This window comes from Pseudonaja textilis, chromosome 1 (assembly GCF_049901715.1).
Source record: "Pseudonaja textilis isolate UNSWEBS1 chromosome 1, rPseTex1.2, whole genome shotgun sequence".
Classification (NCBI taxonomy): Eukaryota; Metazoa; Chordata; class Lepidosauria; order Squamata; family Elapidae; genus Pseudonaja; species Pseudonaja textilis.
This window is the reverse complement of record NC_141990.1, coordinates 6,665,789-6,677,868: the sequence shown is the minus strand read 5'-3', so window position 1 is coordinate 6,677,868 and position 12,080 is coordinate 6,665,789. Positions and strand designations below refer to the sequence as shown.

The 12,080-nt window shown below is 45.1% G+C and overlaps 1 protein-coding gene across 2 annotated transcripts in view; it reads left to right on the top strand.

Moving 5' to 3' along the window:
• MED13 (mediator complex subunit 13) overlaps positions 1-12,080 on the top strand; it is a 145,795-nt gene that overhangs the window by 117,668 nt on the left and 16,047 nt on the right. For both annotated transcript variants that reach the window (XM_026710143.2, XM_026710142.2), the window contains exons 19-24: positions 1,874-2,063; positions 3,246-3,681; positions 7,083-7,299; positions 8,658-8,849; positions 10,080-10,303; positions 11,542-11,684. In XM_026710143.2, the coding sequence (XP_026565928.2) occupies positions 1,874-2,063; positions 3,246-3,681; positions 7,083-7,299; positions 8,658-8,849; positions 10,080-10,303; positions 11,542-11,684 (1,402 nt within the window). The remainder of the gene's footprint in view (positions 1-1,873; positions 2,064-3,245; positions 3,682-7,082; positions 7,300-8,657; positions 8,850-10,079; positions 10,304-11,541; positions 11,685-12,080) is intronic.

Sequence of the window (12,080 nt, the reverse complement as noted above, 5' to 3'; positions counted from 1 at the left end):
CATTTAAATTCATCTCTCTTGCTTGTTTGTCCACCTGCGTCCTGACTTTTGGCATTGTTTGACGAAAACAGTAAATTTGGGGAAGGCTTTAATTAGTGAAAAGGGCGCTTGTTTCTGTTTACCAGTACAGGTAGTCCTTGACTTACAATAGTTCATTTAGTGACAGTTCAACATTACAAAACGGCCCTGAAAAAAGTGACTTATCACCGTTTTTCACATGACCATTGCAGCATCCCCATGGTCATGTGATTTATATTTGGATACTTGACAATTGACTCACATTTAGGATGTGAGGTAGTCCTCGAGTTACAACAGTTCACTTAGTGACTGTTCAGAGTTAAAGTGACATATGACTGTTTTCACACTTATGACTGTTGCAGCTTCTCCATGGTCACATTACTTATATTCAGATGCTTGACAACTGACTCACATTTAGGATGTGTTGTGGTTAGCCGGCAGAAGGTGCGGACGGTGGAGGAGAGCGAGGAATCGGATGAGGGGCCGGGACAATCAGAGAGTGGACTGCTGCCTTCAGGGATTGTGGGAGCTGGCAGCAGTGATGAGGAGGTTCTCAAGAAGCCTGTGCCAAGTGCGTGTAAGCACAGGATGCTTCGTAGAAGAGAACAGCTGGAGCAGCATAGGCGACTCGGGAGTAAGGATGCAATGCAATGGCTCCTCCCTCCAGGGAATATAAGCCTGGTTTCAAAAGGTTTTGCCTTTGCAAAAGGCAAAAATGCTCTAAGGACCCAGCATTGTGTGTGGAGACTCCGGCTTATCTGAAGAATTCTGCCAAGGCTTTTTTGGTTGGACTAATTGGCTACAAGCCATCTTTTATCTACAAAGAAGTTATTTGTAGATTAAAGCTGTTAAGGTTTGAGTTTCTTGCTGATAACAGGGTTCGGTCAGAATAGTATGTGAGGTAGACATCTTGAGTTGCAACAGTTCATCTAGTGACTGTCCAAAATTACAACAGCATTGAATAAAGTGACATATGACCTTTTTTCACACTTAGAACCATTGCTGCATCGCCCATGGTCACGTGAACAAAATTCAGAGGCTTGGCAACTGACTCATACTTATGGCAGTTGCAGAGTCTCGGGCTCACCTTTTGCAATCTTATGACAAGCAAAGTCAATGGGGAAACCAGATTCACTTAACCACTGTATGACTGATTTAGCAACTGCCATGATTCAGTTAATGGCTGTGACAAGAAAAGTTGCAAAAGGGGGCAAAGCTCACATAAGAAAATTTCTCACTTAGCAACCTTCATTTTGGACTCAGTTGTGGTCGTCAGTCAAGGACTACCTGTAGCCCTGGACTTACGGCTAGTCTCTTAGCAACCATTCAAAGTTACGGCTACTTACAACGCAGATTTGACGTTCTGATGGTGTCCTTCCCCTTCCTCCAGTCACGTGACCGAATTTTGGGCACTTGGCCACATTGGTGGCCATTTGCAGCATCTTGTGTCATGTGACCACATGTCTGTTCCTCCCCACCCCCAATAAAAACACTTCACATTTCCGTTTTTTGAGCAAAACTGAACCATTGGCAACTTTAACTTTTTTGGGCATAAAGAACCATTGGCTCATTTAAAAACTACAGATTAACTTAACAACTTGCCAAATGACCGCCACAAGTAAGATTGTAAAATTTACAACTGTCGTGACTTACGGCATAGGCAAGTTCCATTAGGTTCATATGTCGAGGACTCCCTGCATTCTATATTCCCCAGCATATGCTCTCTTAAGATGGTTAGGGATAGCCTGGGTCGGTCCAGCAGGTTGGGCTTTCGAGTCCATTGGCAAGAGTCTGTCGCCAGCTCTTTGCATTCACCATGCTTCCCTCCCTCCTTCCCCTCCCTCTTCTCTTGCAGTCCTGCAAACTCGGTTTGCATCGGCCCATTTGTAAACTCTTGCCAGACGGGATCATGCGAGTGGGATCCACCGCTTCAAACAAGCTCTCTGAGAAGTCGGTGGCCGAGTGGTTCTCGCAGACGGCTCACGCCAACAAGGAATCGTTTTCTAGGCTCAAACTCTACGCTCAAGTCTGCAGATACGATCTGGGTATGGTTCCTATCCCATTCATCCACCCCTCCATCAAGTTTGCCAAAAAAATAAATAAAAAAAAATACAAGTAATTGGAACAGCGTTGAACATTTTACGATACTGGCATTCGAAAGTGCAAACTCATCCCTGCCCTTGGCTGTGCAGACTTATCACTCCGATATCTTGGGCAAATTTATTCATGTTATTTGACGCACCTCTCCTGCGTGTGGCTTTTATCACAGCTGTTATTGAGAATGGCGATAGGCTGCTAGTCATATGTGCAAGAGAAATGATACTGCCATCTTGTGTCCAGTACATACGTTACGGCTCCGAGGGTGATATTTTGCTGCAGCCCAAAAACTTGAGAAGTTGTTTTTGATTTCCAGCTCCTTGTCTGTTCCCTCCCCCCCGAAATATCCTGCATGTTTGCCACAAAAATGCAAAGCTTTGCAGAGCATTTGGGGCTGTGTACCAAGGTGTTTGGGTCGTCGTAGCTCACGGGGACTGCTGGGGGTGTGCTGGTGGGTGGTTTCCAGCTCACAATTGCAAGTGGAAAAATGGATGGAGTAAGGTAAGCTGTCCTTCATGAAAATGTATCCGGTTTGGAGATTGGCTTATTTTTCCTGCAACCTAAAATTTTTGAGCACCCTCAACTGAATGGATGCTTCGTTTAAATCAGGGGTCTCCAAACAAACCTTGGTTACTGTCTGGGGAATTCTGGGCATGGAAGTCCACAGGTCTTAAACTTGCCAAGGTTTGGAGACCCCTGGTTTAAATAAATAGCAATGATACCACCGGATGCCCGGTTGAATCAGCAAAAACAAAACCATTGATTTCTAGGTCCCAAAGGTGCTTTTCCCAAAAGGCAACTGGACTTGTTCTTTTTCTTCTTCTTCTTCTTCTTGAAAATACTTCATTTCTCATCCAAGAAACTTCTTCAGAAGAAAGTCCAGTTGCCTTTTGGAAACAGCACCTTTGGGACCTAGAAATCAATGGTTTGGTTTTTTGCTGATTCAACCGGGCCTCTTGGAGTATCGCTGCTGTTCTTCGGAAGCGAAACATTTTCAAGGAAAAGCAGGAAAGTCCAGTTGCCTTTTGGAAAAAGCAAAAAAAAAAAAAAGCACCTTTGGGACCACCGTGACCTGGGCGGTTGAGACTCTCCGTAGACATTGATTTCTGTGTGCCTTTTTCTGTTTCAAGGTCCTTATCTTGCTACACAGCCATTGGACAATTCCTTGCTTTCCCAGTCCAGCCTCGCTCCTCCCACCAGCCATCCTGCTTCCACCCAGCCTCAGGTTGCAGGCAGCTGCACTCCATCCTCCACCGCCAGTAACGCTGCTGTCCCGATGAATTCGAGCAGTGCCATCACCTCCGCTACCACCACTGCCAGCTCCACCTTGACCACAACTGCTGCTTCATCCTCTTCTTCCAGCCTGGGTAGCACGATGCCGGCCAGCAAGCCCTCTTCATTTCCACCTTTTGGCAGCATGAACAGCGCCGCTCCTTCCTCCCTTTCCACGCAGACCACGGCCGTCCAGAATGGGCAGGCAGGGATACAGCACCTGCCGCAAGCGGCAGCCATAACTGGGGAAGTCTTGCCTGCCCCGACGCAGCCGCATCCGGAGGTTTCCGAAAGGTAAAGTTTTTATTCCAGCTAGCTCCGATGAACGGGTAGTCCTCAACTTACATCCATTCGTTTCGTGACCGTTCGAAGTTACGGCACGGAATGGGACAATCCATCACAGCCAACTCGCTGTGGGACAACTCGTCGCCACTGTCTTGCCACGGAGCAACTCGATGCGGGACAATTTAACCATTCTATTCATAATTATTTAAAAAATTTTAAAAAATCTGTTTTGATTTTAGCCATTCGCATTTCATTCTGTCCCTCCTTTTTCATCCTTTCTTTAATGATTCTTTTCCACCATTTCTTTGATAGTAGTGTAACTCTTGTTCTGCAGCGAGTTGTCCCACAGCAAGTTGGCCATGGTGAGTTGGCTGTAGCGAGTTGGCTGTGGTGAGTTAGCTGTGGTGAATTATCCCATGGCAACTTGGCTGTGGTGAGTTGGTTATGGTGAATTGTCATAGACCTGTTACAGAAGTAGTGAAAAACGTGATTTATGATTGGTCCTTAACTCCTTGCACTTACAACTGTTGGAAGCATCCCCAGGAGAACATGATCCAAATTCAGGTCCTTGGCAACCAGCATGCATTTATGATGGTTACAGCAGCCCAATAGCAATAGCACTTAGATAATACTTTACAGCCCTCTCTGAGTGGTTTACAGAGTCAGCCTATGCCCCCCAAAAGTCTGGATCCTCATTTTACTGCTCTCAGAAGGATGAAAGGCTAACTCAACTTTGAGCCGGTTAGGATCGAATTCCTGGCAGTGGGCAGTGAGGCACGGCTCAATAACCGCTTGGCTTAGCAACAGAAATTCTGGCCCCGATGATGATTGCAAGTTAAAGTCTACCTATATTGATGTTTAAAACTTAGACTCATCCTAACTTTTCCCCAAGAAGTCCAAAGTATTTACACATGTTCTCCCTGTTCCCAGTTTTATGATCACAGTACAGTCCAGAGTCGTGACTGGCTTAGCTTTGCCAAGTACTCTTCATGACCTACAAGGACTTTGAGCCTGAATGTTCAGTTGTAGCTTCCGACTCTTCAAACCAGATTCACGTTGCCTTGTCTCTCTTTAAAATATACTCAGCAGTGGAAGATTTTAAACATGAGCTTGCCTGTGCCTTCACACTTCTGCAGCTGTGTTCCTCTTGCCATTCTGCATCATGCTACCTATGCAGAAGAGGCGATGTGTGCAAGAAGGATACTTAGTGTGAAAATAAGTGAATAGTCTACTAATATCTGTTATTATTTCCTGAGGACGGCTTCCTTAATGCCTGCTCCTGTGATTCCTTAGGCTGGATTATTCGTCCCCTGGTTTATTTAGGGTTCTTAAATACAGGTAGTCCTCGACTTACAACCACAATCGAGCCCAGAATGTATGTTTACTGAGAAATTTATAAGTGAGTTTTGCCCTATTTTAGGACTTTTCTTGCCACCTTTGTTAAGTGAATCACTGCAGTTGTGAAGTTAGTAACACGGTTGTTAAGTGAACTTGGCTTCCCTATTGACTTCGCTTGTCAGAAGGTTGCCAAAGGGGGATCACATGACTCTGGAATACCGCAACTGTCTGTCATGCCCCTGTCGGAGTCTGAATCCAAGAGGAAGCCCAACAGCTGACAGGGAATGGGAGTGTGGCTCCATTGGCTGTGGAGGAAACTGGGAAAGGGCAAAGTCCGGCTGGGCAGAGCAGGGGATGGGTAGAACAAGGGAGAGGGACTTCAGAGGAAGACCCAGGCCTCCACCCCCTCTTCATCCTAGGGCATGCAGGGAGGAACGGAGAAAAAAGCAACAAGGGGTTGCGTGGCTTACGGGGGAGGAAAGGGCCCCGATTCCCTTCATTAGCCACAGCTGGGAAGACAGTTTATAAGAAAGGCAGGCTGTGTGCGGCAGCTGCTGGGAGCAAGCGTAACTTTATCTTGTGTTGTCGTTGCTTACCTGTGTTCCTGGAGTCTTCCCAACCGCGTTGAGTTTTGGTGGAATTCTTGCTCCTGCCCTGCCAAACTAATTACCTCCGTTTGGCTTGATTGGACTCAAAAGTTACAGTTTGTGTTGACCATGTTTTGGACTTGATTCTCTGCAGCCAGAGGCTGTTCCTGGGAGAGTTTTTCTTGAGCCAGAAGGTAACCAGGACATTGGGGGCAAAGTTGGAGCTAATAAAGGGACTCCTACTGATTATCTGACTGTGTTTCCTTTGTGCCACGCCCTGGGCCATCACCCCATTGTAAATGTGAACCAATTGCCAAGCATCTGAATTTTTATGACCTGACCATGGGAGGATGTTGCAACCGTCATAATGGCCATTTTCTGGCCCCGTTGTAACTTCAAACAGTCACTAAACAAAACTGTTGTAAATCGAGGACTACCTGTACAGCATTTTAACTCTTTCTCCAAACTGCCTAGAAACCTACACTGAAGAATGAGAAGACACAACCTGGTTCACATATTGGCTGAGTTCTTTTGTCTGTGTATCATTCTTCTCTTTTGCTCATATACGCACCCGGGCTGAAAAGTTGCCAAGGCAGTGAGGTTTCAACAAGCAGTAAACTGAGAGAAAGGGACCGTTTCCCAATTTGTCAGGATAAAAGAGAGTGTCACTTAAATTGCTCAGTTGGGGGTAGATGGAATGAGGGAGGTGGGGATGGTGGGTCAGGATTGCCGTCCCCTTCTCTACAAAACAGACTACTCTAAGTGGTTTGCAGAATGAGCCTATGGCCCCCAACAATCTGGGTCCGCATTTGCTGATCTTGGAAGGATGGAAGGCTGAGTCAACCTTGAGCCTGGTGAGAATGGAACTGCAAAACTACTGGCAGCCAGCAGTCAGCAGAAGTAGCCTCCAGTACTGCATTCTGACAACTGCGCCACCACGCAGATGATCCTTGACTTACGACTATAACCGAACCCAAAATTTCCATTGCTAAGCGAGACAGTTGCTAAGTGGAGTTTTGCCTCATTTTACGACCTTTCTTGCCACAGTTGTTCAAGTGAATCACTGTCGTTGTTGGCTTAGCAACACGGTTGCAAAGTGAATCTGGCTCCCCCATTGACTTTGCTTGTGAGAAGGTCACAAAAGGGGAGCAACCTGGCCATAGGACGCTGTAACCGTCATAAATACAGGCGAGTTGCCCCGGTGTCTGAATTTTGATCACAAGACCACGAGGATGGTCATGCGAAAAACTGTCATAAATATTTTTTTTCCCAGGGCAGTAGTAACTTCAAAACAGTCACCAAATGAGTGGTTGTAAGTCAAGGACTCTCTGTACTCACCATTGGAGGTTCGGCAACTCAATTTCTTATGTGGGAGGAGCACAAGTCAGCCTTGTTGAATGGCAAGCATTGCACAGGAGTTTTATTTCCATACAAGAGAGAAACTGTCTGCATCTCACGGCAGTTCTGTTTGCAATCTCCTTCCAGCACTATGGAACGGGACAGAGTCGGCATTCCCACCGATGGAGATTCCCATGCCGTCACCTACCCGCCTGCCATCGTTGTTTACATTGTGGATCCTTTCACATATGAAAAGAAAGAAGAGAACAGCTCCTCGAATGTCTGGACTCTTGGTCTTCTCCGCTGCTTTCTAGAAATGATCCAAAACCTTCCTCCTCACCTTAGAAACATCGTGGCTGTTCAGGTAACCCACTGAATTAAAGTAAGCCTCTGAGGGTGGTTTTGTGCGGTACCTAGATCGCACACGTAAGTTTCACTCACTTGTGTGGACTGCGGAGCAGTGATCCACGGCTGGAGGGTTGCGGATCCCTGATATAGGTGACAGTGACAGTCCTGACATCCGTGCTAGAGCTTTTCCTTGCATTGCAATGGGTATATTGGTCAGTGACTTAAAGGGCTATGCCTGTTCTGACCAAGGCTTCCTGGGACCGTAATTAAGCACACACTTAGTCAAAATAACTCTTGTTTTATTTGAGTGCTGAGAATTATGCTCATTCCCAGCCCATAATGAATCTCAAACAGTCCCTCAAGATAAGGAGTATACTGTAAAATCCCCATTCCCTCTCCACCCCGCTAACCTGCTTTCCAGCGCCGTTCTCCTGTTCAGGGCAGCAAAAGAAGATCCAGCTGATCAGCTGGGACTTGGGAGGCAGAGAGTAGATGGGGGCGGGGCCAGGCAGAGCGGGTATACCGAACTACTCAAAATTTCCGCTACCGGTTCTCCAGAACTGGCAGAACCTGCTGAATACCACCTCTGGTCTAAAACCTCATTAAAAATCACAGTAAAATACAGGTGAAGAAAATAATGGAGAAAAAGGAATTTACCAAACTCTGAGATGCTTGAATGTGGGATTTTTTTTTTTTTTGTACATTTCCTCTCTCCATTTTTTAATAGCACTGAAGTCACTGCAGTATATACCCAGGGTTTCTCCATTGCTGGAATGGTAGTTCAAATCCTGAATAGGTTTCTTACCTCATATGGCATCTCCTGGGACTCACTAATTAAATGGGGCATAGCATCCTCCCCTCCCAAAGTGTGACTTTGGGGTCCCACATCAAGGGGTAGATCATATCGTGACTGGCTGTAAGCCGAGGACATACACTGGTCCAGTATGTGATTTCATTCATATAAACCAGTGGCAACCTTTTGGGGGCATCAGGGACCGGTTCCGTGGAGAGAAGTTTTTTTTGCGGACCGGAAGGGGCACGATTTCGTGTGCTGCCTGCATCCCCCGGATGGAGCTTTGCTTGTTTGTGCAGTCCTGTTGCTAGCATGCTGCAGCTCAGTTCCAGTTCACAGACTAGGAGATGGAGAGCCCTGATATAAACGATGCTGAACTTCAGTGTTTAGATCACCTAGACTTTGGTATCCGAATATAGATCTGTTTAATATTCGTATTTTAGTGTGCTTTTTTTTAATCTAGGGGAAATGCTAATATATGTACTGCAAACACATGTATGATAATGCCACATGCTAAAGAAATAGTATGCCTAGATTAATAGACATTTCTCTCTCTGTCTGTCTGTCTGTCTGGTGCTTAGCTTGTTCCTTGTCAGTATCTGCTGCAACCCGTCAAGAACGAAGACAGACAGATTTACACCCAGCACTTAAAATCCCTGGCATTTTCCGCCTTTACACAGTGCCGAAGACCTCTTCCAACGTCAACCAATGTGAAAACCTTAACAGGGTTCGGCCCGGGCTTAGCGGTGGAAATGGCACTCAAAAGTCCTGATGTGAGTACTGCAAATGGGAGAACAAGGTGAAATTCTAGTAGAGTTTTGAGAAACATTAGCTGAATAAAAAGGTGGTTCCAGGGTAGGAGCATACCTTGCTCTCTGTTGGGAAGGATTTGGAGGGGCTTCTAAACTGGGCACCATTGTAGGCAGAAGAAAAGAAACTGCAGTCATCTTTGCTATAGAGGTAGTCCTCGACTTAACGACCATTGCTTTAGCGGCTGTCACAAGTTACAATGCCACTGAAAACCTGTGACTCATCCTTGTATTTAATAACTGTTGCAGCATCCCTGCAGTCACACGATCCCCATTTGTGACCTTCTCAGCTGCCTTCAGTAGAGTCAGTGGGAGAAGCCAGATTCACTTAATGACCGTGTGACTTGCTTAACTACCCTGGCCAAAAAAAGGTCGTAAAATCGGGCACAGTTAGGTGATGACACTGCATCGCTTAGCAATGGATGTTGTGGTCGTAAATCAAGGACTATAGTTAATCCTTGATTTAGCTCCACCATTGAGCGCAAAATTTCCACTGCTGAGCGAGATAGTTGTTAAGTAAGTTTTGCCCCATTTTAGGACTTTTCTTGCCACATTTGTTAAGTGAATCACTGCAGTTGTTAAGTTAGTAACATGGTTGTTAAGTGAATCTGGGTTCCCATTGACATTGCTTGTCAGAAGGTGATCACATGACTCCAGGATACTGCAACCATCATAAATATGAACCAGTTTGCCAAGCGTCTGAATTTTGATCACTTGACTCTGGGGATGCCGCAGTGGCCGTAGTGCGAAAAATGGTCATAAGTTACTTTTGTCAGTACTGTTGTACCTTTGAACAGTCCCTAAATGAATGGTTGCAATTTGAGGTCTACCTGTGCCCGTAGTTTCTTTGCCCACACCTGTGCTCAACTTTATAATGATGTTCTTCAACGCCAAACTTCCTATCTTGGCAACATGATTAAAATATTAGAATTACAGTCTATGTATTGCTAGGCCTTACTAGGTTTAACTAATTATCGGCCTACTCAGCTTGCTTTTTGTGCATAATTGAGAAGGGGGTGTGGAATTAGTGATAGATGTGAACAATGCATTCGTGAAAACAGAAGGTGGGTAATATTGGTGTGGGAGAAACACAAGTCTGTTTTATAAAAAAAATATGACTAATTACTGTAAAACATGGCTAACGTTTCCAATATTCTGGTTTTTCCCCCCACCCCCTCTGTGTGTGTTTTGCAGAGACCCGAGTGTATTAAACTCTACGCTCCTCCTTTCATCCTGGCTCCTGTCAAAGATAAACAGACTGAGCTGGGGGAAACATTTGGCGAGGCTGGGCAAAAATACAACGTGCTTTTTGTAGGCTACTGTCTGTCCCATGATCAAAGGTGGCTCCTGGCATCCTGCACAGATCTCTACGGAGAACTTCTGGAAACCTGCATCATAAACATTGACGTACCAAACAGGTACACCCCCGATACCCTTTCCTCTTTTTTGTGTGTGGTATGTTTGAGTTTGTTAAGTCAAATAGTAGGAGACAATGGCCTTTTTAAAGATAATTTAGCAGCCCATTTTAACGGAAGAGTCAGGATGGTTACGTTGCAAGTAAGGAAGACAACAAGAGTTCTCTTGGAACATATTTCTATAAATCAGGGTTTCCTAACCTTGGCAACTTTTAAGACCCGTGAACTTCAACTTCCAGAATTCCCCAGCCAGCAGTGGAATTCTATAAATTATCAAGTAAAGACAGATGAGTTCTCTCTATTCTCCTCCTGTTCATTTTTCTTCTTCTTTTAGGAAAAAAAATTAGGGAAAAAATTCAGAAATTATCTTACCTAATTTTTATGGTGTACTTACATTACTTTGGACGTTTTTATGCTGGTATACTTTACTCATATTTGATGAGAAATTATTTATTTATAACTATCTTTCATTTTAAAAAAGTAGGAAAGAGTAGGAATGTCATCTCTTTTGCAAGGGAGGGTTCAGGGTTTTTTTGTTTTTTGTTTTGTCGTCTTAGCTTATTTATTCATTAAATTTATGTGCCACCTGAAATTTATCTGCAACTCTGGGTCGCTTACAAAATAAAAACAACAATGTAAAATGTTAAAACATTTAAGTTAAACTAACATAATTGAGTGAGAGGAAGAAATTCAGAAATGTTTCAAATTTGAACCATTTGGCTGACTTTTAAATACAGCAAATGTACTATTTGTCCCAAAGGCGCTTTTTCAAGAGGCAACTGAACTTTCTGGTTTTACTTTGAAGTCGTTTCGCTTCTCATCCCAGAAGCTTCTTCAGCTCCTCCATTTTCTTTTCTTCAAAGAAAAACAAGAAAGTCCAGTTGCCTCTTGAAAAAGTGCCTTTGAGAGTACCATTTGGTTATGTAACAGATCATACTGTTCTTTTGGGAGCATCTGAGGAGGGAGGGTATGGGCAACTGTATGTAGGAGAAGGCAGAGCATGGGGGTGGAGTCAAGAGAGGACTCAGCCTGGAGTCATTACATTCCAACAAACAGTCCCAGACCAACCCTTCTTGAATTTCATTGATTTTTATCTAGTGCCAATTGAGTGCTGACTGTTAGTTGACTAGATTCTTGTGTAAAAGCTTGAGCAATAAATCAATTTAACTGGAACTTAATGTGTGGTCCCCATTTTTGGTGCCTGACACTCTATTTACAGAAGAACTTTTCTTTCTCAACAGGGCTCGTAGGAAAAAGGGTTCTGCTCGCAGACTCGGTCTTCAGAAACTCTGGGAGTGGTGCTTGGGTCTTGTGCAAATGAGTTCTGTGCCATGGAGAGTTGTAATAGGACGCCTCGGAAGAATCGGCCACGGGGAACTGAAAGGTACTGCAGAAGCCTGCCCTGAAATGGTGATATGCAAACTGCCTAAACCAGGGATATCAAACTCAAGGCCCCTCGGGTTGGATCCAGCCCATGGAGTGCTTAGATCTGGCCTGTGGGGCCACCCTGCAAACAGGTGCCTCTTCCAGTGAAAATGGAGCTCAGGAGGGCTGTACACGGACCTCACGGGCCCCATTTTCAGCCAGGTGCGGCCCCCTGGGCTCCATTCTTGCTGGCAGAGGGCTGCAGGAGGCCACCTGTGCCTAACATGGGGCCAGGGGGTGCCGCACACAGCTCCCTGGGGCTCCATTTTCGATGGCAGAGGACTAGCAAAACAAACTGAAAACTAAAGGACAAATGTTTCCCCTTTTGCATTTGAGCATGGAAGAAGGGATAGGA